This window comes from Ursus americanus, chromosome 8 (assembly GCF_024610735.1).
Source record: "Ursus americanus isolate L20-20 chromosome 8, mUrsAme1.1.p, whole genome shotgun sequence".
In the NCBI taxonomy this organism is placed as follows: domain Eukaryota; kingdom Metazoa; phylum Chordata; class Mammalia; order Carnivora; family Ursidae; genus Ursus; species Ursus americanus.
Window position 1 is genome coordinate 79,320,451 of NC_142134.1, and position 26,859 is coordinate 79,347,309.

The 26,859-nt window shown below is 45.9% G+C and overlaps 1 protein-coding gene across 7 annotated transcripts in view; it reads left to right on the forward strand.

Moving 5' to 3' along the window:
- The window catches only part of KIAA0232 (KIAA0232 ortholog), an 80,292-nt gene that overhangs the window by 30,301 nt on the left and 23,132 nt on the right, over nt 1-26,859 (forward strand). For 6 of the 7 annotated variants that reach the window (XM_087864293.1, XM_087864289.1, XM_087864294.1 and 3 more), the window contains exons 2-3: nt 503-1,002; nt 16,428-16,565. In XM_087864293.1, the coding sequence (XP_087720419.1) occupies nt 772-1,002; nt 16,428-16,565 (369 nt within the window). In that variant the 5' untranslated portion in view covers nt 503-771. Of the gene's footprint in view, nt 1-502; nt 1,003-16,427; nt 16,566-25,884; nt 26,845-26,859 lie in introns of those variants that run through there. The other variant, XM_087864295.1, reaches the window with a different exon arrangement.

The window sequence follows — 26,859 nt, forward strand, 5'->3', positions numbered from 1 at the left end:
GCAGGCTCCCCGCAGAGGAGCCTGATGGGAGACTCGATCCCAGAACACTGGGATCACGCCCTGAGCCGAAGGCAGATGCTTAACGACCGAGCCACCCAGGCGCCCCCTAAAGGACTGATTTTTAACCATTGTTTAATTGAAATTACTATTCAGCTGCTTCTGTTACACTCAAAAATGAACTAGTGATTTGTTACCACACAAATTCTTTCAGCGTTATGGATGGACAGAATTTTATTAGTCCAGTCTCTTGAGATAGCAAAATAAACATTGCTATGATTGAACACAAGCACAACAATGTAAATTTTGGAGTTTTCCTTTCTTTTAAATGATATTAAACTTAAAATTTTGAAATGTCACTTGTTTTAAAATGTCAAACATTACAGCAAAAAATCTGTGTTCTAAGACACCAAAGTTCAATAAACAGTTCATTTGGATTTTTTTTTTTTTCAAAAGATCAGTAATTTATATAATGCGTACCTTTTTCTCTCTCTCATTTTTGTAGGTTCTGCCGGAGACTTCCATTTGGCCTCAATGTGAAAGTAAAGTAGAAAAATCACATCTACTTGTGTGTTGCTATCAGGATGTTGATTCATTGGTCCTGCCTGAAGAGGGAAATTCTGTTCTAATGGCTGACTGCCAGCGAAAATAGATGCTTATCCTAGATGTCAAGCATCTCTCCTTTTTACTGGAGTGAAAATCCCCTCCAGATACCAACAGAACATCAAGTGCAGAAAATGCTTCGCATTTTAAGGATGTCAGCGACCTGAATTCATGCGCCCTGTCTGTACAGTTGCTGTGGGTGGTTTACCATCTGAAAGCTCCTCAGGCTCTTCTCCAGGCCCCATATCTGTTTCTGAAATGTCTCTGCTTCATGCTCTGGGCCCAGTGCAGACCTGGCTGGGGCAGGAGCTGGAGAAATGTGGCATCGATGCCATGATTTATACCCGCTACGTCCTCAGTCTTCTGCTGCACGACAGCTACGACTACGACCTGCAGGAACAGGTACCTCCCTCTTGTCATGTTTTGTGACAATTCCTGGTCGTGTCTGCGTGTTTGCATTTCTCTTCCTAGAGCGCCTTCTTGCTCCAGGATGGGCTTGTCGGTGCACCGGCCACACACTCCTAACCTGCCAGGCGGGGGTGGGTGAGGGAGCCGTCCCAGCACGGCGATTATTTCCGCTGCTTTCTCCATGCGGAGACTTTCTCCATGTGGACCGCACCCTGGCTCAGATCTGGGTGCTGTCGGGGAGGGTCTGGTGACTGCCGCCCTGAAGGAGCACTGCTTTCTGCCGTTGGGAGCCTCACATGTGACCGCCGGGCCTTATAATCATCGTGTCTGTGATGCTTCTTAACATCCCAGGGTTGAGTGTTTCATTTTCATGTTAAATTGCTGGTTAACCATAGTGTGTGTTGTTGTGCAAACCAGTGGGCTTAGAAACTGAGTAAAGCATGTAACGTTGCTATAAGTCATTGAAGGTCACCCCGTGTAAACTGGCCGTTACACGTTTTTTTTGTTTTGGTGCTGAGTTGGAAGTGAGAAAGTAAGCAAATCTAGGTTCTTGAGGGAAAAGCCCCAGTTCTAGTCCCACCCTCCAAGAGGTGCTCCTGGAAGTGAGGCCTGCCAGAAGGGCAGCGCGGTCGCCACCAGGGACCACAGGGCTCTGGGGGACTTGTGTGCAGAGTTCACTTGAAACCGAGTGTTTGCGGCTGTTGTTGTTTTAAACCTTTGTCACTAACACGAAAGCAGGAATAAGGTTTCACTGACAGAACAAAGTGGCTTCACCCTTCTAAGCCACAGAAAAGCCTCCAAGTACTATAAATACCGCATTTCCCCACTGTGTTTAACGTTGGTCGCTCATCAGCTGTAGAGCGTGTGTTTTCTTACTGCTGGTGTTCCTTATCCTTTCTAGCCGGACACAGCTGTATTTTCCTTGCTTCCAGGTTGCTGACTGCCTTGGCTTCTGAGAATTAGGTTAGCATTTTCAGGGGGTTGAGTTAGAACCTAATAGTCAGAAAATGTGTCATGTTTAATCACTATTTTGTATCATTTCCTTACTAAGGCTCTGTTATTTTCTGTCATCTTCCCAGCAAATGTAAAATACATGTTTTTAGGGGCAAATAAAATGTTAAATCTACAAACATGGAAGAATTTTTATTTCCAGGAATGAGGAAGATACTTCTCTTAACTCAAAAATCGTGTACTCTTAGGATTGTGTGTTAACAGTGTCCACCCCGAATATTTTATCAACACCGGTAAGTTTATTAGCACCAGGCATTTATGTCCTGCGTGCTGTAGGGCACTGAGGAGGGAACAAAACACAGGCCTCCTCTCTGGATTGGAGTTGACACCTGTCTCATGAGACATGTCTGTGATTCTTCTGGTTCCTTTCTTAGGAGGGCCTAGGGGTCAGGGGCAAGGCAGCTCTCCGTGCCCAACTGCCCAGCTGGGTCCTCCTTCCAGAGTGCCACTTCATCTTTAGGAAGCAGCACAGAGAAAGGTTAGCGAAAGCAGAACATGTCTGGAGTTGCGAGGAGAATCCAAAGGGAAATAAAGGCTCCTAAAATACCCTTCCCCTCAGCCCAGTGCCAAGTCCCATGCTGATGGGGAAGGTCAAATCGAAAATAATACTTGTTTTAGTAAGAGGTGGCCTAGGAGGTCAGTTAGCCCCAGTGTTACTTTCCCATGACTCCGGGGGAGGATGCGCTCACTGTATCCCTGGAATGAGAGTTTGGGCGCAGAGCCGAGGGCAGTCTCCCTAGCAGGAGGAAGGGGAGTGAGGGCCCTTGCCCACCTTCTGTGATTCAGACGCTGGCTCACGGTCCTGCTTGCGGGTCAGTTGTAGTTCTTGATCCATGGGTCAGATTGTGGTGGCCTAGCTCCTCAGCTGGAGGCCAGATGACTCCACTTTTGGGGGTCTGTTTCCTTGAGTCTTTGCGCACCCTCCGTCTGTGAATAAGTCTGATCTTGAATTGAACATCGCCAGGTTTAAGGCTATTGCTGCAGCTACGAGCCTTATCTGCCTCGTTTAATCCCTCATTTTTCCTAATCTTGGTCAAAATAAACCCACCAAGAGCTCCTGAGTTCTAAAAAACAGATTCTGCACAGGACTTTCATCTCGGCTGCCCAGGATGATTGGGTAGGAAGAAAGGCTGACCCGCCGCGGCCCCGTGAGGCGGAATAACCAGCAGAGTTGAGCGCAGGCCTCTGCTTTGAGCAGGGTTATAAATGCAGCGGTGGCACTGCTGGGTTCCTGAGCGGCCCTGGAGAGCAGCAGCTCTGACGCATGGACGCTGGGGATGCCCCACAGTCACTGTGTCCACGAATTCTTCTTTCTCTTTTGCCTTCCTCATGATTACCATGCTCAGGTAAGGACACTCTCAGCTACTCAGGAGCTCGCTACCTGTCACTCTCAGATGTTGGTGAACACCCTGGTTCTAACCTGCCCTGCAGAGCCCTGGTGGCTCCACCCTGCGAGTCCTCCTCAGTCGCCCCCCATGGACCCGCAGTGTCTGCTTACAAACTAGATGTTTCTGCTGGAGAGCTTTTCTTCACCATTATCGGAAGATATTATCCTTCCCAGTAGATGATAAGGTCTTTGAGCACAGAAATCAGATTTTCACCTTTTTTTTTTTTTTTTTCAAGATTCTATTTATTTGAGATAGAGAGCGGGGGAGGAGGGAGAGGGGCCTAGGGAGAGGGAGAAGCAGACTCCCTGCTGAGCAGAGAGCCTGGTGCGTGCAGGGCTGGATCCCAGGACCCTGAGATCATGATCTGAGCCGAAGCCAGGCGCTTCACCGACTGAGCCCCCCAGGTGCCCCCAGATACTCATCATCTTAAACATTTTTGACTTCTTGTGAAATAATTCCAAACATCAGAATGACAAGAACAGGATGAGGAACTCTTGTGTACTCTTTACTCAGTTACCTGTTGTTCGTATTTTCCTGCTTTTGCTTTATTTCTCTCCTCTTGTTTTGATCCTTACCCTAAGTAAATCGGCATGCTTCTTAAGATTGGACTTTCTCTTAGATAGCCGTGATAGTTATAAAATTCAGGAAAATTAACACTAGCGCATTAGTATGTAACATACATCAGTGTTCCTGTTTTGTCCACTGTCCCAGTAATATCCTGCATCACAGCTTTCCCTTTGTCCAGCATCCTGGTGGAGACCACGCACGGACTTCACTGGTTGCTCCTCTTGACTCCTTTAGTCTGGAATAGTTCCGTGCCTTTCCTTTGTGGCTCATGACGTTGACATTTTTGAAGATTACAGGCCAGCTGTTTTGCGGCATATCCTTTGACTTCCGGTTCTTCTGATGTTTGCTCCATTTAGAGTCAGCTTATGTGTGGATGGCAGTGACGTTCCCTTCTTTCCCCTGCACCACAGCAGACACCCACGACGTCAGTCTGCTTCATGGTGGCAGTGCTGGCTTTGGTGATGTCTGCCGGGTTCCTCCGGTGCAAAGCTGAGCACTCGTCTCTGTGTAATCATCAGGTGACCCATGCGGAGAGATTGGCACTTCTGCTGTGCCTAGATGATTCTGCCAGAATCACCTGTAACTCTGCTGGCTGCAAAGTGGGGATTTTTCTAGCTCCATTGTCCTTTCTGCATGTAGGAGTTGGCATTCTACTGTAATGCCTTTATCTTTTTTAGAATCAGTAGCCCAGTCATGTAGAGAGCACCACAGCACGCCCAGGGCCGCGCCAGGCCTGTGCGGTAGGGACTGAGTCAGCCTTCATACCGTACCTTGAAGGGGAGTATTGTTCTGTTTCCACTCATGTGGAAATGGACTTTCAGAGGTTTGGTGATCTGTGGAAGGCCACACAGTAACGAGTCAGGACGGAAACGGGTGTCTGTCAGACCCAAATCATGTGACCATTTTTATATTAGAGAGTTTTGTTGTTTCTGTTTGTTTTCATACATAACAAACTATAATTGAATGAAAACACTTTATTGTAAAGGCAAGCTTTAGAAACTGGGTGGAATTGGTTTAATGTTTTTTAATGTACTCGTGGTTTGTAGAGGTAGGGAAAAATTCATTTGTTTTAGTTCACATTTGAATTATGAGTTGAGTCCCTGCAAAATCAGAGTGAGTGCCGTGGCAGCAGGCATTGCCAGGAAACTCAGAGCATCAAGTCTCTAACTGTTAAAATAGATTTGAGTTAAGTTGTTTCCAATAAATAAATAAATAAATAAATAAATAAATAAATATAAAAAAATAAAATAAAAAAAAGTAGGCTCTACGCCCAGTGCGGAGCCCAATGCGAGCTTGAAGCCGTGACCCTTAGTTGAGGACCTGAGCTGAAACCCAGAGTTGCACGTCTAGCTGACTGAGCCATGCAGTTGGCCCTCAAAAATATTTTATAGTCTTACTTAAAATTGGCTAAAAGGGAAGCTTACAGTAAAACTGTAATTTAAATGTGGGAGTTTACTTTTCTTGCCATGAGGTTGTGCTAGGTTGATGGTCAACAGCAAGTTCCCCATAATCTTTCATGAATAGGAAGAGTTATTTTAGGAAGATAGGACTCCCTTTCACTACCCCATTCTTAGAACCCCACATGTTCTTAATTTTCTTCTATAAATTAGTAAATTCAAACTACCATGCAAGAGTTTATTAAAACATTTTTAATGTCTTTATATGTTAATGTTCTCAGCATCATGAAATCTGTATCAGGAGCGTGTGATGGTGGCGGAAAGCCCAGCTTGGTCTCGCTTACGCGAAGTGGTGGTAAAGTCAAGCACGCACACACCACGCAGAGGGGGCCAGCCGCAGGTGCGCACTCACGCTCCCGGCCCCGCGCCTCGCCGGCAGCCTCGTGCTCCCCACCGCGTGGGTGAGGTTCACACACACACGGTGGCGAAGGTGCTTGCTTGGGATTGCACAGCCAGTTTGGGAGCCTTTATTGATTTAAAAGCTTGAAATGTCCCGGGGCGCCCAGCCGGCTCAGTCAGTGGAGCCTGCGACCCTTGATCTCAGGGTTGTAGGTTTGAGTCCCATGGTGGCTGTAGAGATTACTTAAAAAAACAAACAAACAAACAAAAAAAAAAACCCCACAAAAACCTTGAAATATCCAGAGGCTAGGGGTGGCCTCAGTGGCAGCTTAACCCAGGGCCTTCCATAGAATCTTTGCCCCCCCCCACCCAAGCTTGCCTTATCTATTGCCTTTACTCTCAAGCACATCCCTGCCCCCCCTAGCCCCGGACTCCACTCTCATTTGTACCAGTCCAGCAGTGAGAGCAGGGGCTCCTGGTTAGGGCAGCTTGGTCATGGCACGATTCCGACCCAACTCCTAGGATGAGGGGACTTTGGCTGCGCTACAAGCACCTGGAGCCATAGGGACTAAGAATTGGAGAAGATGGCGCCCACAGGTAGTCTGGGGTGATTAGGGTGCTGAGCTGTCAAAAAGCAGTCCTCCGGGTGCCTGGGTGGCACAGTCAGTTAAGTGTCCAGTTCTTGATTTCAGCTCAGGTCTTGATCTCAGGATTGTGAGTGCCAAGCAGTACCTTTGTTAGCAAACCTGCACTGATACATAATCACCTGAAGTCCATAGCTTATGTTAGGATTCACTCTCTGTGTTGAGCATTCTCTGGATTTGGGCAGATGCAGGGGAATGACATGTATCCATCATCACGTTATCCTACAGAGTAGTTTCCCTACCCCAGACATCCTCCGTGCTCCACCTGTTCATCCCTCTCTCCTCCAAGCCCTGGCAGCCATTGATCTCGTTACTGCCTCCATAGCTTCGCCTTTTCCAGACTGTTACAGAATTGGGATCACACAGTATGTGGCTTTCTCAGACTGGCTTTTTTCACCTACTAATCTGCATTTAAGTTTCCTTCAGGTCTTTTTGTGGCTGGGTAGCTCATTGCTTTGTGACACTGAGTAATACTCCATCATCTGGATAAGTCACGGTTTGTGTACTGAAAGACATCGTTCATGTCGTAGCCTACGTCAGAATTTCCTCCCTTTGAAAGGCTGTATAATATTCCATTGTAGGAAAATGCCGCACATTTTGTGTATCCACCTGTCAGTGGACGCTTGGGTTTTTTCCATGTTGTAGCTATTGTGAATGACACTGCCATGAATATGAAACAGTATTTCTTTGAGACCCTGCTTTCAATTTTGGGGTGGGAGGGTGGTATGTACTCAGAAGTGGAATTGCTGGGTCATATGGTAACTGTGTAAACAACATTTTTTTTAAAGATTTAATTTATTTGAGAGAGAGAGAGAGCATGAGAGGGGGTAGGGGCAGAGGGAAAGGATGAAGTGCACTCCTGCTGAGCAGGGAGCCTGACATGAGATCGTGACCTGAGCTGAAGGCAGACGCTTAACTGACTAAGCCACCCAAGTGCCCTCCTTTTTTAAATTTTTGGAGGAACCTCCAGCAGCTACACCATTTTACATTCCCACCAACCGTGCACAGGGGTCCAATTTCTCTGTAGAATCACTCACACTTTTGTTATTTTCTGGTTTTTGATAGTAGCTATCCTGATGGGTGTGAGGTGGTATCTCATTGTGGTTTGATTCACATTTTCCCTGACTGATGATCAGTGATGTTGAACATCTTTTCTTGTGCTCACTGGCCATCAGGGGGTCTTCTCTGGAAGACCGTCTGTTCTTGTCCTTTGCCCTTTTTTTTTTTTTTAAAGATTTTATTTATTTATTCGACAGAGATAGAGACAGCCAGCAAGAGAGGGAACACAAGCAGGGGGAGTGGGAGAGGAAAAAGCAGGCTCATAGCGGAGGAGCCTGATGTGGAGCTCGATCCCATAACGCCGGGATCACGCCCTGAGCCGAAGGCAGACGCTTAACCGCTGTGCCACCCAGGCGCTCCGTCCTTTGCCCATTTTTGAATCAGGCTATTTCTTGGTGCTATTGAATGTTGGGAGTTCTCCATATGTTTTAGTGTTAACCCCCCATCAGAGACATGGTTGGAAATATTTTCTCCCATCCTGTGGGCTCTCTTTTTACTCTGTAGAGAGTGTCTTTGATGTACAAAATTTGAAAATTTTCATTAAGTCCAATTTGTCCATTTTTCTTCTGTTGCCTGTGCCTTTGGTGTCCTGTCCAAGATATCACTGCCAAAACTAATGTTGTGAAGCTTTACCCTATGTTTCTTCCCAGAGTTTTACATATCAGCCTTTGATCCACTTCCGGTTAAATTTTGTATATGGTGTGAGGTATGGATCTAATGTCATTCTTTTGCAGGTGGATATCCAGTCTTCCCAGCACCATTTGTTGAAAAGACTGTCCTTTTCCCGTGAGTGGTCGTGGCACCCTTGTTGAAAATCATTGGACCACATGCGCGAGGGTCTATTTCTGGTCTCTCTGTTGTATTCATTTGGACTAGTGTCTGTCTTTCTGCGAGTAGTGCACTGTTTTGATTAGTGTAGCTTTTGTTGCAGTTTCTTTAAATCTCGTAATTGAGTTGTATTTTCTAGCTCAGAGTCCATCATTCTAGAAGTGTAGTTGCATTATTGTATTATTTGTATTGCTGGAGGCTATGTAAGAATAATCCCAGTGCTGATTGCTGAGTGGGTCTGATGACTTCTGCACTGGGCACAGCTCATTTACTCCTGGAACTACTTGGTAACATGCTCTTGCAGTCTGTCACCATTTTTGAGTGTATCTCTACCTGGGGAAGCTGGCATCTGCAGGGTTCGCCTGTAAGATCATTGTCCTCTTTAACAATAACTACCACAAAATCTGACCTGTCCTGGGTTCCTCAGGTGTCTCACTGCATTTGCTGTATTTCAACATACATTTACTCAGTAGACCCTGATTAAGTAAACCTTACACATGGGGAATATGACAATACAGTCAGAGAAGGAGTTAGCACTGTGGATGGGCACACAAATTCATGTCCATAGACTCCCTAAGATACCATAATAAAAATGTGGGTTTTTTGGGAGGGGATAGAATCTTTAAATAGGATAGAGAAAAGGTTTTTAATCTAAATAATTGCATTTTTTAAAATAATTGCATTTTTCAAATGCTCATGTCTGCTTTTTTACTCACTACGTGGATGCCTATGACATGCCAGATGCTGTGACAGGCACCAGGAATACAGGTCCTCAAGAGACAGCCGCTAGTTTCAGGGTCTGTGAAACACTCCCACTGTAGAGCTGGGGACACTGTGAATGGGGGACAGTGGCAGTGGGAATGACAGAGGAGAGACCAGTTGAGCAGTTGGAGGAGGAAGGGAGAGTGCATGCGAGGTCACAGAGACAGGAAGGCCCTGTGTTGTGAGGCAGAGAAGAGCAGGGCAGGGGGTGGGAGTGGGGGGTGAGGCTGGGAGGGTGAGCAGACCGATTCTGACCCTGATGAACCTGGTGTGCTGTGTTGGGGGTTGCGCTTCAGCCCCGGGGACAGACCCGCTGCACTGCAGGATGGCATCTGTGCTGCTAGGTAGACGCAGTGGGCAGCTGAGGGCAGGGAGGCCCGTGAGGAATTGTCACTGTTGACTAACAGCCTAGCTGGAATTCACCTGAAACTGTGCTTGAGTTTTAGAGGCAAGACGCCATTCTTTTGAGCAATGAGAAGTGGATTTATTACTTAGGCCCTTCCTCAAATTGTGGCTATATCTTTTATTCACAGGCAACCAAAAATTTAGCCTAAATTGGCTTACGGGGGAAAAAGTCTCCCATAACTGAATTCCCAGAAGTAGGGCTGCCCCGAACCTGGTTCACTTCAGAGCTTTCCTGGTGTCATTAGAGTTTCTGCCCTGCCTCTCTGCCTGCCTCGCTTTGGCAGCTTGGTTTTGTAGCCAGCTCTCAGGGACATGGAGGGCCAATAAAAATGTGCACGGTTCTGGCAGCCAGAGGATGTGTCCCCCCCCCCCCTTTCTTTTTTTGCTCATTTTCAAGTGCCCATGTCTGATTGGTCCCATGCCTGTGTGAGCCAATCTTTGTGACCGAAAGGGTAAAACACACTGATTTGTATTCAGCTAGTTAGGGTCTAAAGATGGGGTGGCACTAGTTCCATTCAGACACTTGATGGCTTTGGTTTTTCAGGGCGCTGTTAACAGGAAGGTGTGGGAGGCAGGGGTGGGTGCCGAGCAGCTAACAGCAGACGTCATTATCCCAGCTGTATTTCAGAATGGCGTGTTCTTCTTCTTCCTCCAGTTCCTAGCGTTTCCTTTTTGACAGAAGGCAGCAAGAGAAAGTCAATCAAAACTCTAGCCTTATGTCACCTCACAGTAGTGTCTGGAAAAGTACTTGGTAATAGATTTTTATGCTGAGAATGTTCTTTCGCCATATCTTCTTTTGGTACTTGGTAATTTTTTCTGTATTTAAGATTACGACTCTGAGAAATCATCCTTGATTTTACTGAGTTTATGGAGTAGATACTTGGCACATGGCCAGTATTTTTTGTTTGTGCCTAAGTGGACTTGTACTGAGTATAGCATAGGGGACTAAAAACATTATAAAAGAGAAGTCTCTTGAACCGTCTTTTTGTGCTGTGTTCTTTTAAAAGCTGATTATTAGCTCAGTGCTATTGTTTAAATAAGTCCTAATACATTCACACACTACATGAAACCAGACGAAAAAAAAGGGACCTCTCAAATACAGTAAGTGGAGAAACCAGAATGCACAGAAATGTATCTGCTATGGTTTGTTCATGTAGCTTTTGCTACACACTTGATAACGTTGCTGAATGAAGTCAGCCTAAAATTACAAGGCAAAACAGCACGTATCTGCAAAATTTATAAAGTCACCCTAACAGCTAACATTGTTTGACTGACAAATAATGGCAGGCTGCTTTGTACATTCTCATTCTGTCAGAAGTGAAAACAAGGGGCACTCTCCCTGCTCCGGCCCAGCTTGGTGGTGGGATGTTGTCCAGGGTCCCACTGTGGTGCCAGCTGTGGTTTCCCACTTGACACAGTGCAGAGCGATCGTCTGTATCTTCACATCTGTGTAACTGTTCAACTGAGAAGCTTCTACGTAACTTTCACTTGGGGGTGACTACTCTGCACAATAATGACATGTGAAAAGGCACACACTGAGAGAAGAATCTAACAGTTTTATAAATGTCCTCTAGACAAATAGCATGTTTAATTAAACTCATGCCTGTGGGTTAATACCAGTATTCGGCAGATCTGTTTGTGTGAAAAGACATTTTCAAAGACGAAATACACCAAGTCTTGCTATAGATCAGCAATAACAGGCAGCTAGGTAAGGAAAAGAAAAGCCCTTCAACTTGGAAAGGAAGAACTACAGTATCTCTGGTTCGCAGATGACACAGTCTTGTATATAGAAAATCTTAGGAATGAAATTAAGGAAATTCCATTTACAACAGTATCAAAAAGGATAAAATGCTTCGGAATAAATTTAATAATAAAAGAAGCGCAGGACTTGCACACTGAAAACGTCACCGAGAGAAATGAATGTAGACCTCATAAATGGAACGGCCTCCTATGTTCATGATCAGAAGACTCTGTGTCAGTAAGACAGCAGTGCCCTGCCCACTGATGTGCACACAGCGCGGCCCTGTCAGAGGCCCCACTGCCCGCGTTGGCAAGAAATTGGCAAGCTGATCCTAAAATCCATAGAGACCTTTAAAGGGGCTCAGAATAGCCGGAAAAAAAAAAAAAAAGAAAGAAAGAAAAAGAAAAAAAATCTTGAAAGAAGAACAAAGTTGGAGGACTCACACTTCTCAATTTTGGGACTTACTACAAGGCTCCGGTAATCAAGACTGCTTGATACTGGCATACATATGCTATAGGAAATGAAACTGAGCGTTCAGAAATGAACCTGTATATTTATGGTGAGGACCCTGCTTCTCCCTCTGCCTGCTGCTCCCCCCAACTAGTGCTCTCTCTCTTTCTCTCTCTCTGACAACAAATATTTTAAAAATATAAATAGATAACAAAACAAAATAAAATAAAACCTATTCATCACTCCCATTCAAGGGGGAGACCATTCAAGGGGGAAAGAATAGTCTTTTCAACAAAAGGTGCAGAGACAACAGAGTAGCCACCTGTAAAGGAAGTTGGACTCCTACTTCATGGCACAGGCAAATGTTAACTCCAGCTGGTTTCTAGACCTAAATGAAAGGAGCTAAACTATAAAGCTCTTGGAAGAAAATGTAGGAGTGAATCTTCATAGCTTGGAGGAGGCAGTGATTTCTTAGGACACCAAAAACAAGCAGCCAAAGACCTCAATAGATGAGACTTTATCACAATGAAAAACTTCGTCTCAGAGGACATCAGGAAAGTGAAAAAAACCTATAGAATTGGAGAAAATGTTTGCGAATCCTGTATTTAATGAGAGACGTGTGTTCAGAATAAATCATTTTAAAATGGGCCAAGTGTTCGAATAGGCCGTTCGTGTATCTTCTCTAGACAAACGACAGTGAGCACACGAAAGGATGCTACCCTTCGTTAGTCGTTAGGGAGATGAAGGGCATGATGAGACTGCTCCTTGCGCTGGGATGGCTAAGATAAAACCCCGGCGAGGACGAGTGTCAGTGAGGACGTGGAGCCCTGCGACGTCGCTGGTGTGCTGGTGAGATACAGCTGCCCTGCGACGTCGCTGGTGTGCTGGTGAGATACAGCTGCCCTGAAAGTAGCCTGTCAGCTCTTCAGAAGGTCGAACACGGAGATGCCGTGTGACCCAGCAGTTCTAATTCTAGGTGTATAATCGGGAGAACAGAAGATACACGACCATACCAAAGCTTGTATGTGAGTGTTCGTGACAGCCAACAGGTAAAACAGTCCAAATGCCCACTAACGCGTTCACAGAGGAAATGCGGTGGGATATTATTCAGTCAGAAAAGGGAGTGGAGCATGAAGACGGGCCATAACCTGTATGAAGGATGAGCCTTCAAAACCTCGCACTGAGGGTAAGAAGCCAGACACAAAAGGAAGTCTGTCATATCATTCCAGTTATATGAAGTTTCCAGAATAGGCAGATCCATAGAGACAGCAAGTCAGTGGTTTCCAGTGGCTTAGGAGAGAGCAAAGTAGTAATGGGAAGGGACTGCTAACGGTACAAGGTTTCATTTGGGAGTGATGAATAGGTTTTATTTTATTTTGTTTTGTTTTTGTATCTATTTATATTTTTAAAATATTTGTTGTCAGAGAGAGAGAGCACTAGTTGGGGGGAGCAGCAGGCAGAGGGGGAAGCAGGGTCCTCACTGAGCAGGGAGCACAATGCAGGACTCAATCCCAGGACCCTGAGATCATGACCTAAACCGAAGGCAGATGCCCAACTAACCGAGCCACCCAGGCACCCCTCTTCACTCTTTAAGACTCCACTTCAGTGACCCTTCCTTCTGTAGGAAGCCTTTGCTTACCAGCCAGGCCAAGAAAAGAATGTGCACCCTTTTAGGCTTCCTCAGTGCTTTCTATAGACCTTTCTAGTAGCAACAACCGTTCCCAGTTGTCTGCCTTCGTGCCTGTGTTTTGCATCACACTGTGCGCCTCTGGCAGGCGGGCCTCTGCTGCGCTCATTCTTAGTGCCCCGGAGAGGACACTCAGTCATTGCTGGAGGAATGGGTGAGTCTGCATTCACAGGTAAACCTAGGATGCCAAGTAGGAGGCGAGAAACCCCTGCCAGATACCTGTCCTGCGTGAAGAGCAGCAGGAGCTCTTTCGAGTTTCTCCGCTCTTGACAATTTTCCATCAAAAAACCGTAACAACAGCAACTTTTTTTTTTTAAGATTTTATTTATTTGAGAGAGCAAGAGTGAGCGAGAGAGCACAAGCAGTGGGGTGGCAGAGGGAGAGGGAAGAGCAGACTGCCCACTGAGCAGGGAGCCTGATGCAGAGCCCAGTCCCAGGTTACTGGGATCATGTCCTGAGCCGAAGGCAGACGCTTCACCCACTGAGCCACCCAGGCGTCCCAGCAACTTTTGACTATTAAAGAATATGACCTGATTATAAGAAAAATCAGAAAATAAACTTAGTGTCCTTCTCCTGCTCACCAAGAGATAAGCTCCTCAGTGACCTCTTAGTTCATTTCTATGAGACCTTTTAGTGCATATTAATGTGTGTATGTGTGCGTGTGCACACGTGTTCACACAAAATGAGATTGTTCTGTTGGATAGACTGTTTCTCTTACGAATACTGTGGATGGCTTTCTTTGTCAATAAATATGCTTCATAATCTCCTCAATGGCTACAGTATCTCATGGCCTGGATGAAGTATACCTTATTTAGCCAAGTCTTCCTTACGTGGCGTTTAAGTTGTTCCTGCACGTTTGCCTTGGTTGACAGCACTGTGATCAACATCACAGTAGCGAAGTCTGTGCACACAGTGGTGATTATTTTGTTAGGATAAATTCTCAGAAATAGAATTATTAAATGGAAAGTATATGTCCATGGGGTGCCTGGGTGGCTCCGTCGTTAAGTGTCTGCCTTCAGCTCAGGGCGTGATCCCAGAGTTCTGGGATCGAGCCCCGCATCAGGCTCCTCCGCTGGGAGCCTGCTTCTTCCTCTCCCACTCCCCCTGCTTGTGTTCCCTCTCTCGCTGGCTGTCTCTCTGTCAAATAAATAAATAAAATCTTAAAAAAAAAAGAAAGTATATGCCCATGCTACTAGAAAGGTCTATAGAAAGCACTGAGGAAGCCTAAAAAGGTGCACATTCTTTTCTTGGCCTGGCTGGTAAGCAAAGGCTTCCTACAGAAGGAAGGGTCACTGAAGTGGAGTCTTAAAGAGTGAAGAGGGGTGCCTGGGTGGCTCGGTTGATATGTATTGTCACACTGCCTCCAGAAAGAGCACCTGTCCATGTGAACTGAGTTTTGAAAGTCCCTTCTGTCTGTATAGTAAAACTTCATTAGGACCTTTGAATGCGTGTTACCTCTGGTGAGCTATAATGTAGCTTCGGTGGAGAAACATGTTTCTAATCTCTGATGGGAGGGAGAGCCAGTCTCAGCAGCTCAAACAAAAAAGAGTCTTGTGTTCCATCATTACACAAATAACCTTTCTACTTCCTTTTATATACTATGAACAATAGAATTACAGCATTTCTTTCTGCCTTTGGAAGCTTCGGGTCTATGTTGTTATGGTTCTGTCCGCTGCTCCTGTTAGAGGACAAACCCTATCTCCAGAAGATATCACTGATAAGGAATGTCAGGTTTCAGGTGTAGTCCAGCCAAAACCGTCAGATAAGTGGAAATATACTGATAGTACTTACTTGGCCATTAAGTACATTTTCCCTTGGAAAATTGGAATTGGTACCATGTAGCCAGAAAATATGTTTTTCAGGTTCATGAGATCTGCAAACATGCCCAAGAAATTAAGAAAAAGTATCCTAATTATGATGGGTGTAGAGGGAGGGACTGTTCTCCCACTCTTGTCTGGTAGCGTAAAAGTAATTTTTATGTATTGGATCAAAGTAAAAATTGGGTTAGACAGTTGATGGTGTATGATTTGATCTTTTAAAATCTTTTGAGTTTCTTATTATGCTTTTCCTTCTTTATCTCTTCTTATTCATATATTCTTAACCATGTCCTGAGGGCCTGCCGTAGGCCACATCATCTTCTAGGTCATTTTTAAAATTTTGCCATTGTCTGTCTTTCTGATCTTTTTTTTTCTTATTGTCTGTCCACTGGTTTTAGTCATAATTTGTCAAATGGAAGACTTTTTATTTATTTTTAAGTGGTGGGCTTTTTAAAAGGAAAACAAAGTAGCAAAGTGATTAAAAATATTAAAGTCCAAGTTTAGGGAAATAGTATAAACTTACATCTTAGAATATTCTATAACCAAAGAATTTATGGTAATGTCGAGGTGATGCTTACAATTTAGTAAGTTAAGTCAAATACAGTATTCTATAACTAGCATGAATTCAAATCTGTGAGTTTTAAAGCATACAGAAAAGACCACATGAAGCAGAACAAATTATTCTAGTTTTCACTGGGTGGTAGGATCATGGATGATTTTGCTTTCTTCCCACTTTTCACATTTTCTTCAGATTTTTATTATGGGCCCATGTAACCAAGGGGAAAAATAAACTTATAATGCCAACATAAAATATTTTATATCTGTTGTTTTTTAGATTACAAGGTAAAGAAATAGGGATTGAACCATTTAACTGTTAAATGTTAAAATCTGATAGTAATATAAACACTCATTATCCAAGAGTGAGAAGCACAGAAGACATTTGATTGTGTATGTAGTTTAGAATTTGCTTATTTATGAAGTTTTTGCATTTACATACAAATGTCTGAGTTTATTAGCATTTACTGAATGTCAGTGGATCATATTCCTTAAGGTCATAAATAAATCATAAATAATATAATGAGAATCTGGGTAATAGATACCTAACGAATGACTATTCCAAAGTGCTCAGGGTGACCATGTTCTGTGGTCTCTGAACTTATAGCGATGAATGTACTTGGGAATGTGTGTGAGCGTGTGGGAAGTAACAGTGTTGAAAACTTGCTGTTTAGTCTTGTTCACCGAACTCTGTCTAATCTTATTTTAGGAGAATGACATCTTCCTGGGCTGGGAAAAAGGAGCTTACAAGAAATGGGGAAAGAGTAAGAAAAAGTGCTCAGATCTGACTCTAGAAGAAATGAAAAAACAGGCTGCTGTCCAGTGTCTTCGCTCTGCTTCTGATGAAGTAGGTTCACATTTGATTTCTAATACTTAAGAGACGAAGAAAGAGGTGGGTTTTTTTTAAAAGTACACAAATAGAGCATCTTGACTGAAGAAACTTAGAAAAATAGCACTGTAATGTGAACAGTATCACTTTTTCCTCTAGGGCATCTTAATGCATAAATGAAGTTGTATTAAAATATATTCCTTTAAAGTACTATTACAATTAGAGTACACACCAAATTATATATCCTTTCTTCCCCGTTAAACATGTTCCATCTTTTTATTACGTTATCTGTTCTTTGTAGCAGCTAAGTTCTGTTTCATCAGATAATATTCCAACAGCAATATAACACACTCTTTATTGCTGGATATTTACTTAGCTTTTTTTTTTTTTTTTTAAATAGTAATGTCTGTGCTCAGACTCATGACTCCTGAGATCCAGAGTCACGTGCTCTACTGACTGAGCCGGCCAGGCCCCCCGTTCAGCTGGCTCTTTATTGTCTGTTACCCTCTCCAGTATGTTTGCATGTGTGGCTTTTCCATATTCTAGATTATTTCTTTTGGATCCATTCCTAGAAGTGGGATGATAGCGGTTTAGTATTTTAAGGCCACTACATTTGCTTATGATTCATAATTTTTTGTTTGTTTTTAGAATATAAGATATTTTTTTTAAAGTAAGTTCTTCACCCAACATGGGGCTTGAACTCATGACCCTGAAATCAAGAGTTGCATGCTGTACGGACTGAGCCAGCCAGGCACCCTGTATAAGATTATTTTATTATATTAATGTTTTAATACTTCATAAAAAAAGTATTTGTCATGTCCTTTAGTATCCTGAAAGAACAAAATGGTTTTAGAATATAATCATCCATTTAAATTAACACTATGCAATTCTTTTTTCTTTAAAGATTTTATTTATTTATTTGACAGCGAGAGAGCACAAGCATGGGGTAGTGGCAGAGGCAGAGGGAGAAGCAGGCTCTCTGCTGAGCAGGGAGCCTGATGTGGGGATGGGATCGTGACCTGAGCTGAAGGCAGATGCTTAACCGCCTGAGCCACCCAGGTGCCCCAATACTATGCAGTTCTTATTACTTACTGTAAGATATATGCTTGGAGATCCTGCTACTTAGAAAAAAAAATTTTTTTTTGCTTTCACCAGTTATTTGAGATGATATGGTTTAAGTACCTTTTATAAAGCAGAGTTGAATTGAAAGAGTTCTGTCCTCCAGAAACTTCTTAATTTAAATGGGTGATTATATTCTAAAACCATTTTCTTTCAGAATGCTAAGGGACATGACAAATATTTTATGTGAGTATGAGAAGATGAATAAACCAATCCTAGGAGTGTCTACTGGCTGATGTTGGGATAACCAGGTTTGCCACACTGGGTAATCTGTAGAGGTGTCTTCTTCATGACTCTCGCCGAGCACACCCGCCTCCTGAGGCTTGTGCAGTGCGTCCCGCTCAGCTCGGTCTTGTTCTGCTCGTGCATGCCTCACATCCTCCATTGCAGTTGTTCGTTTCTGTCTTCCCTCCGTGCCTGTGCTCCTTGGGGACCAAGACTGGGAGCTCCCTGTGTGCTCGTCTCCTGGTGCCTGACAGCATGAGTGCTGTCTTGGGGGAGGCGCCGACTTTCTCTTGAATGGAATTGTGCACTCAGGTGTCCAGGAGTCTTCCCTTGTCGCCCCGACCCTTCCTGTTCTCCCCCACTGGGTTCCTCTCCCCATCCCTTTGATTTTTGACTTTTGATCTCACAAAATTGCTGCATCCTAGACTGTGGGATAGGGATTTGGAAGTTAACGTTCATGTGGCTGTCTTCAGAACTGTTTCATTGCGAGTGGGAACATCAGGAACCTAGTTTAAGAAACAGTGGGAATAGACGTAGGGCTATCTCACTGGAACCAGGTCTGGACATGCAGGGCGTGAAGAGCGGCCTCAACCGGGAACAAAGTGATTGGCAGCCAAAGTCGTTTTCTCCTATGATGCACAATCTCTCATTTGCTTCTGGGTCATTCTGCCTCTCTCTGAAGTCTGACTTTCTCTGCGTCAGCCAGCAGCCACCGTGGTGAGAAAACCACCCTGCCAGCCCCTGCCCAGCACCACTGCTGAAGGCTAGTATCCAGCACCCTTCAGCTAGGGAGAAATGTAGTTGGCTGGGCTTGGGCAGAAGTCCCCCTGACTGGGTGAGCTGCAAGGAGGGGCCCGCGTTGCCTGGGGGTTCGCTCCTGGAGCAGGGGCGGTGCTGAGAGGAAGGGGGTGGTTGGATAGTTCGCAAAAGGTATTTTCTACCTGACATTGAAGGGAAAGTAATTTGGAGTTGAAAATGGCGGGTGGTTTTTTAAAGGAGAGGTCAGTTCAGGTAAATTCTTTGAGTAAAATCCAAAGAAGCTGCTGAGTCATGCTTGGAAGGAAAATGTAAGTCAGGAGTTTCAGTCTGGGAGAGGATCTTATTTCTGCTTTGGACCAAAGTTGCTGAGAAATGACTCTTGCCTTCGACTTAACGGTGAAGGGAAGTCGAATGGAAAATCAGGGCGCCCGACATGAGCCGTGGAAGTGAGGTGTACAGGCACCTTCTCCTGACCTAACACAAGACCCTGCTCCCCTGCCTTGGGGTGCTCACGTCTGGGTCATCGTAGCTGAGCGTGATGGTGCCGGAAAGGACTTGGTGTGAAGGAGGGACAGTGCAGGTGAAGGAGAGTGGTTCTTTCCATTGTTGCTTTGGAAGAAATGCTTTCCTTTGCCGGGAAGTCAAAGGTGGGAGTTTTGTTTTTAAGCCCAGTGAAGTCTTCTTGTCCAATTTATTCTTCTCATTTTACAAAAAAGTGTTGCATTTCTTTTTCTTAATGATGGCTTTTAATATTACCAAACGAAAATGAGCTGAGTAAGTGAATGAGCGAGGCACGTACCAGGAGCTGGGTTGCACTTGGGGAATGAAGGAAGAGGAAGTAGGAAGTTCTCAAGCCCCATTGCCTTTTTCAGAGCGCCTGCGTGCGCATCCACACACGGACTCCTGAAGCCGGCTCTCCAGATCTTGGGGAGTCAATGGAAAGAACTTGAAAAAAATCCCTCTTTCCTATGGCCTGTAACAATAGAAAGGAATCACCGTGGATGTTCATAAACTGTAGGCTGTATGTCCCCAGGCTTTTCTTTTTAGATTCTGTCTGGCAGCTTCAGTGAAAATACAGGTATGAAGAGGGTCTACATAGGAAATTAGAATGCAAAAGTTTTGTTTTCTGTATTGGCCACAGTGAACGTTCGCATATGGGTATGATGTTCATTTCCTAAATATTACGGATAGTAACATACGTGGTACTGTGCTTTGCTTTCCCACCCGGTCACTGGCAACTGACCAGAATCAACAGCCACGAACAAGTTTACAGTCCATTGAAAATGTTAATGACGTAACTGCAAGACAGCAACATAAATGAGGCTGTCATTACATTAGGTAGGTAGCTAGGGGTGATGTTACGCACTGCCCACAAATTCTTCCCTCGCGACTCTCGTGTGTGCGTGTGCGTGACTATTACAGGCTCCGCGTTAGGTGTTCCTGTAAAAGCATCCATAGCACCACTCTTCACTGCGTCGTGCTTTCAGGAGGATGGCAGACTTCCCCGACTCCACTTTTATATGCTTGTGAGGTGACGCTAGGTCTCCTCCCGCCCTGTTCCTGCAGCAAGTTGTACCCCACATTACAGCACATCTCTTTGACCTGCTTAGCCCACTATTTTTCCTAAGAGACGTCACCAAAACAGTAGGAAACTCCGTTATGTCAGATTTAATTTTAGACATTGAAGGAAGTTTGGCAGCACCTGCAAAGACTTGGGGCAGTTGGTATTGATTCCCCCAGGTGGTCATGACCTTCGTGGGCTTTGCTGCTGGTGAAGTCCCGCTGAAGCTGCCGCTGCTGATTCCCTTCCTTTGCACCTGCAAGTGACTAGCGCTTCTCTGGGCTCTTTCTCTAGCATGTTTGCATCTGCTTTGGTTGCCGTCCTACCAGGGCCTGTAAAGGGGATGGTGCCCCTCATGCTGCCCCCAGATGGCTGGTTTCATTAAGGGACGCTCTCCTGAGCTATTTCTGTCATCAGCGGACATGGCATGTGCCTGATGTCAACTATATCCAGACCTCTTGCCCCATTTTAAAAACCATGAAACGGTGTTGGAGTTTGCCGGCTCTTATTTTTTGGAATCCTCGAGTTTCCTTGGTTCTGTTTTCTCAGTCCCCAGTGATGGAGCTTTTTATATTGTTTGTTTTTGTTTTCATGTTAATAATGAGTTATGTTTCTGTTTCTTTCCGCGGAGCTCCTGAACGGCATCAGAGCTAGTATTTTGCCACCCATTTTGGGCATCACTGGAAGATGAACCGCAGCGGGCCCTGTTTGGGGAGTAAGTCAGGCTCACAGTGATGACTCAGTGAGGTTTTGGAAGTAGTACTGCTGCTCACCCTGGGCAGCTGCTCGGCCTGAGCCCGTCGCGGGGCCTCACAGAGGGATTGGTGCCCCGGGTACTGCGGGGGCTTTTTGCAGTCACTCCTATTCCCACAGTGACCGAAGCCCGCCAGTAAAAGCACGTAGTGTGCATCTTCGTATTTGCGTATGTGTTGTTTATATGCTGTGCGGGGCTGCACGTACAAAAACTGTGTTTCGTGGCAGTCTGTTGTTGAAGTTAATTGTGACAATATATATCGCGTCTTTGCACACTGACTTTTGAACGTATCTCATTCTGGATGATAATAAGAGCATCAAAACAATGAGAAGTAACATTTGTGGAACGCTTAAAATGTATGAGATTCTGAACATTGCAAGAGGTGAGGCTGTGCTCCCCCTGTAGGCCAGACCCCTGAGAAGCAAGTCAGTGGTCGCTAAAGCTGAGGAGGCTCACGGTGGCTGTGCAGCCAGCCCGGCCTCGGCCTCATCTCAGTGTCGATGGAGGGGAGGCAGTCAACGACATCTGTAGGCCTTTGGGGGGATTTTGGCTTTTCTTCTGGGAAGCAGTGAAGTGTTGCTAGTGTAACCTGACTTCAGTGGTGATAGGACCCTGCGGGCCACCGCTGCACTAAGATGGGACAGGATGGGGCAGGGGCAGGCTCTGAGAAAGTGGTGGTCCAGAAGGTAGAGTACAGTGAGAACTAGTGGGATTCAAATACATTTTGAGGGTAGAGCTGCTGACAGGACTCGATTTGGGGTGGAGAGAAGGGAGGAGATGGGGAGGACAGCTAGGGTTTTTGATCTGAACAACTGCAAGAATGCAGTTTTCGGGACGTCTGGGTGGGGTGGCTCTGTTGGTTGAGCATCTGACTCTTGATTTTGGCTCAGGTCATGATCTGAGGGTTATAACATCAAGCCCCGCCTCCGGCTCCACGCTTAGCGCAGAGTCTGCTTGGGATCCTCTCCCTGTGCTGCTCCCCCTGCTCACACTCTCTCTCGCAAATCCCTTTTTTTTTTTTTTTTTTTAAGAGATTGAATTTATTTGTCAGAGAGTAAGCACACAAGCAGGGAGAGGGCAGTGGGAGAGGGAGAAGCTGAGCAGGGAGCCTGACACGGGGCTTGATCCCAGGACTCCGAGATCATGACCTGAGCCAAAGGCAGGCTCTTAACTGACTGAGCCACCCAGGTGCCCTTCAAATCTTTTTAAAAAAAAAATGCAGTTTTCATTTCTGAGGAAAGGAAATTAAGGAAGAAGCACTAATCTGTGGGTGGAGGTATGAATAGAGCTTTGAACGGGAGCCGCTGGGAAGAGGGCCACGTGGAGACTAGGAAAGGATGTCTGGGTGTGTCTGGGGGCTGTGTGGTTCTGGGACGAGGTGGGATAATAGACCATTGGCTTGTTTGTATATCTTGCCAAGACCCGGAGATCTCAGGTCTCCAGGGCCAGGGAGGAAGCTGACTAAGTACGATGGTAGGGAGCGGTGAGGCCCGCCAGGCACAGGCCCATCTCAGCGCTAGCTGGTTGTGGCCATGGCAGGTGCAGGCCTGGTTGGGGCCAGATCTTCTGATCTCTCTTTAGAAAAGGTGGGAAATTGTGGTTTTTACAAGAAATTCCTGAATATCAAATGTCGAGAAGTGAGGATACGAGAAAGGACAGAAACGGGAGCTGCTACTATGAAATCTGCAGTTGTGGGCGCAGGAGGGTGAACCAGCGGCCCGCGGGCGGGGGGCTGTGCTGGGGGGTGGTGCGCCTCACCCCCTGCCACAGACCAGGCAGAGCACAGTTACCTTTTTCTAAGCCTTCGTTAATCACGTTATTTGATCATTACTTGTAATAGACGCTGACATCCTCTACTGTTTATGACAAATTATAATTGTTTTCTGTCCATCATTCTAAGAAGACATGGATCTTGTCTTCCCTGGCAAGTAGTAGGCATCCGATGGTATTTATCCAGTGGATATTTCTCTCCTCCTCTCTACCTTATTCTAGAGAGCAGGTATAAATAAGAGCTGAAGGCAGCCAGTGGGTAGATTTTTGTAGATCTTCCTGTGGTCGAGGATGGGAATCACGACCCTCATGCAGGCGCCTTGGCAGAAACTGCTTTTTGTTTGGATTTTTAATATTTTTTTTAATCTTTGAATGGCTGTAGGCCAGAGATATTTTGTTCTTTCTGCAGATCACGTGCTTCATCCTCCACTTCCTGTTGCATTGTAGCTGACCACATCACATATTTCTATTACTTCCCTGGCCACTGAAGGCATGAGCTTATGAACCCTGTTTTAGATTCTCAGTTGTCTCACTTGGTGCTCTTTTGTTTATTGGCTTAATGTTAACTTAGTTCTAAATTTTAAAAAGGCTTTTAAAATGGAAGTGATCCTTTATAGTTTATTGTCACCAGTAATCGCCCTCAGTATTTAGTTGGGCTACTTCCCACTAATTTTCCAACTCTGCTTTAGAAATTCAAGTCTGAGGGGTGCCTGGGTGGCTCAGTCAGTTAAGCGTCTAACTCCTGATTTCAGCTCAGGTCAAGATCTCTGGGCCGTGAGACTGAGCTCTGCATCCGTCTCTGCTCTGGGCTCTGCTCTGGGTGTGGAGCCTCTTTAAAATTCTCCCTCTCCCTCTGCCCCCCCCCCCAGCTTGTGAGTGCACTCTGTCACTGTCTCTCTAAAAAAATAAATAAATAAAAATAAAGATCTGAGATCTGAAAAATTGTAAAAGAGCTCCATCCGTTGCAGGGTAGGAGTATTTGGAAGTGTGTACCGTGCTTATTGCTGCATGACAAAGTACCCCCCAACTTCATCACTGACACCAGTAGCTGTTTTCATTTGCTCACAGTTGTGTGGGTCATGTAGGGCTCAGCTGGGAGGTTCTGCTGCTGGTCTTGTGTGGGGTCTCATGCTCTTGCAATCAGATGGCAACCAGGACTGGGAGATCCAGGATCGCTCTCCTCATTTGTCTCGTGTCTCTGCGGGGATTACTAGCTGTGACCTCCTCATGGCTAGTACAGGCCTCTGTACAGGCAGGTGGAGCCCGGAGGTAGCTTTCCAAGAGCACGTGCATCACATTTGCTGGTGTCTCTCTGTGGGTGGGGCCTATGCTGGGCTGAGTGCCAGGTGACATGGCTCGTCGGGGGCCCCAAAGTGCTTAGGCTTTCCCCATCCTGGTGGGTACTTCTGGAGCGATGGAACCAGGCAGGACACCAAGCACCCGAGATGGTATGGGATGCCTTAATGGAAATTGCAGGCGAAAAGTCAACAGATTGGTGAATGAATCCCTGTCCCTTTCTTCTGTCCTGCTGCCGTGGTGCTGAAGGTCAGGGCTGCCCTGAAGAAGAGACGTTCAGGGGACAAAATGATCTCTTCAGTTCTAAAGTAGTAGAAATGAAAAAGCTCAGCAGAAGGGTTGGAAGGAGGAGCGGAGGGACTCCCCCAGGAAGTAGAACAGGAGCACTGCAGGAGAGAAGTTGGGGGGCTGGTGTAGGAAGTGCAGCAGCCACCCGCAGGAGACACATCAGCCCTGGTGTCACCATTTTCGGGTGTGGAAAGCCAGGCGGTGATCCGTGAATGATTTAGGTTAGGTCACGTGGTAAGCCCTGGAATGACGTTCAAACCCAGGTCTTTTTGAATCCCGCATTGCTGCCTGTGAATGGAACGGGCAGTTTGGGGTCCTTGAATGTCCTATTGGTTAGTGACCACAGGGTTGGGGTGGGAGGGCAATCCAGCGGTTGGGGAGTGACCAGTTCAAATGATCTCTGCATAGAAGATGAACCTTTGAGGTGGATAGAATAGCAACAGGAACCTTAGAACGTGGAGAGGAGAGTTGACGGGGGACTGAGTGCGATTGCCTTTGTTTCCCTTCCATTGAGAAGGATGGGCACTGTGGAGAGGGTGGAGGAGGACTAAACGTGTTGTGGGAAGGGAGCACATAAAACATTTCCTGAAAGCAGTGGGACAGAAGCTGCCGCATCTGCCGGAGGCTCGGGCTCCATGGGCACGTCTGTGTTTTCAGCTCCACCCGCAGCCTCGGCGAGAGAGCATGGCTGTGCCACGGACTCCAGGCAGAACCCAGGGGACTTGGGGTGATCTGGGTCAGGTTAATTATCTTTCTTACTCCTGCAACCTCTGACTCAAAGCAGAGCAGAATTTAAATGCATTTTAGAAGAGGTGAATCTGTTAATGAGATTCTGGAAAATGGAAAACATACACAAAATCTAGAAACGGCACCAACATTTAGGTGACTGATGTGACAGGCACTCCGATGGCGCCTCACATGTGCGTCATCCTAGTTTGCCCTTGTGAATCTTGATGGAAAGTGTTCTCAGCGTCCTGCAGCCCGCTGTCCAGTGAGTATGTGGCAGGGTGGGGATTCAGATACATGCCCCTCGGCCATTTCCTCTGAGCAGCAGGCATTGTTACAGTGTCTACTGCAGGAGGACAGGGCCCTGTCTCTCCATGGGTCACGCCTGGCCCAGGGGTGCTCATGACCATTTGTTGACCGAGTGAGTGCTACACCAGTGAATGCTCATGCATTCAGAAACTGGCCAGTCTCCACGTGTGCTTCCCCAGTTTCCGGATTTGGAGGCAGTTGCTTGAATTGTACCGTGCTCTTACTATTTGGGGGGGCTGGCGGCATTTTTACATGTTATTTGACGCTGGGCAGTGACTGTAGGTGATACCGTTCAAAAAAGCAATTCATGGGGGCGCCTGGGTGGCACAGCGGTTAAGCGTCTGCCTTCGGCTCAGGGCGTGATCCCAGCGTTCTGGGATCGAGCCCCACATCAGGCTCCTCTGCTATGAGCCTGCTTCTTCCTCTCCCACTCCCCTGCTGTGTTCCCTCTCTCGCTGGCTGTCTCTGTCTCTGTTGAATAAATAAATAAAATCTTTAAAAAAAAAAAAAAAAAGCAATTCATGAGTTCAGTTGTAAAATGGTAGCAAAATGTTAGCAGTATTTTCACCTATAGCATCTTCTCCCTTACAGTTGTCACTGTTACTGTATTCCTTTTTTATTTAAAAATTTTTATTTATGAGAGAGAGGAGCAGAGGGAGAGGGACAAGCAGACGCGGTGCTTGATCTCACGACCCTGAGATTACAATCCGAGCTGAAACCGAGAGTCAAATGCTTAACCGACGGAGCCGCCCAGATGCCCCTAATTTATTTTTTAAGATATGGTAGGCTCTCAGTATTCTTGAGTGTCCTCGGGATATGATATACTATGGAAATATGAAGCTAATAGTTTATATCATAATTGGGAAAGTCAATGGAATTTCTCATTAACAGCACCAAATTAACAGTGCAGAATGCCTGCTGGGAGATGACCGGGTACAGTGCTGCTTTGGGTACCCCTTTTTGTGTCTCAGTTTACAGTTACCACCCTGCAGTCTAATGATTATGTGTAATCTAAGTAGGATGCTGTGCGAGTCAGGGAAGGAAGATGGAAGCCTAGTGGGGAGAGCCTGCCCTTAGGTACAGAGCTAAGGAGTAAGCTCGCTGTTCCGTTGCCCTTTATATACGAGAGCAAATATGTATACTTCTCAGCTGCGTTAGTGCCGAGAACAGCTCCACTGTACAGATGTGTGGACATAATATCCGAGGCAGAGCGTGAAACACAATACCTCATCCCTCGGTTCCCAGGCTTGTTCCCCGTAGACTGTGAAGTGGCCAGCCGCCGTAGGGTCCTGGCCGGAGTTGGACAGGCGAGCCCGAGAGGCTCGGGTTTGTGCACTGGAGCCTGGCACCGGGTTTAGAAGCACAGTGACATAGGCTTGCTGTACAGAACAGCACGCAGCAGGCAGTGTGTCAGCTGATACCAGTGTTAGGTTCGTGGTCTGGAGGAAATGCAATAAAACAGCCCCACCGAGCACCCCTTGAACGTTATGGTAAGCGGAGGCTTT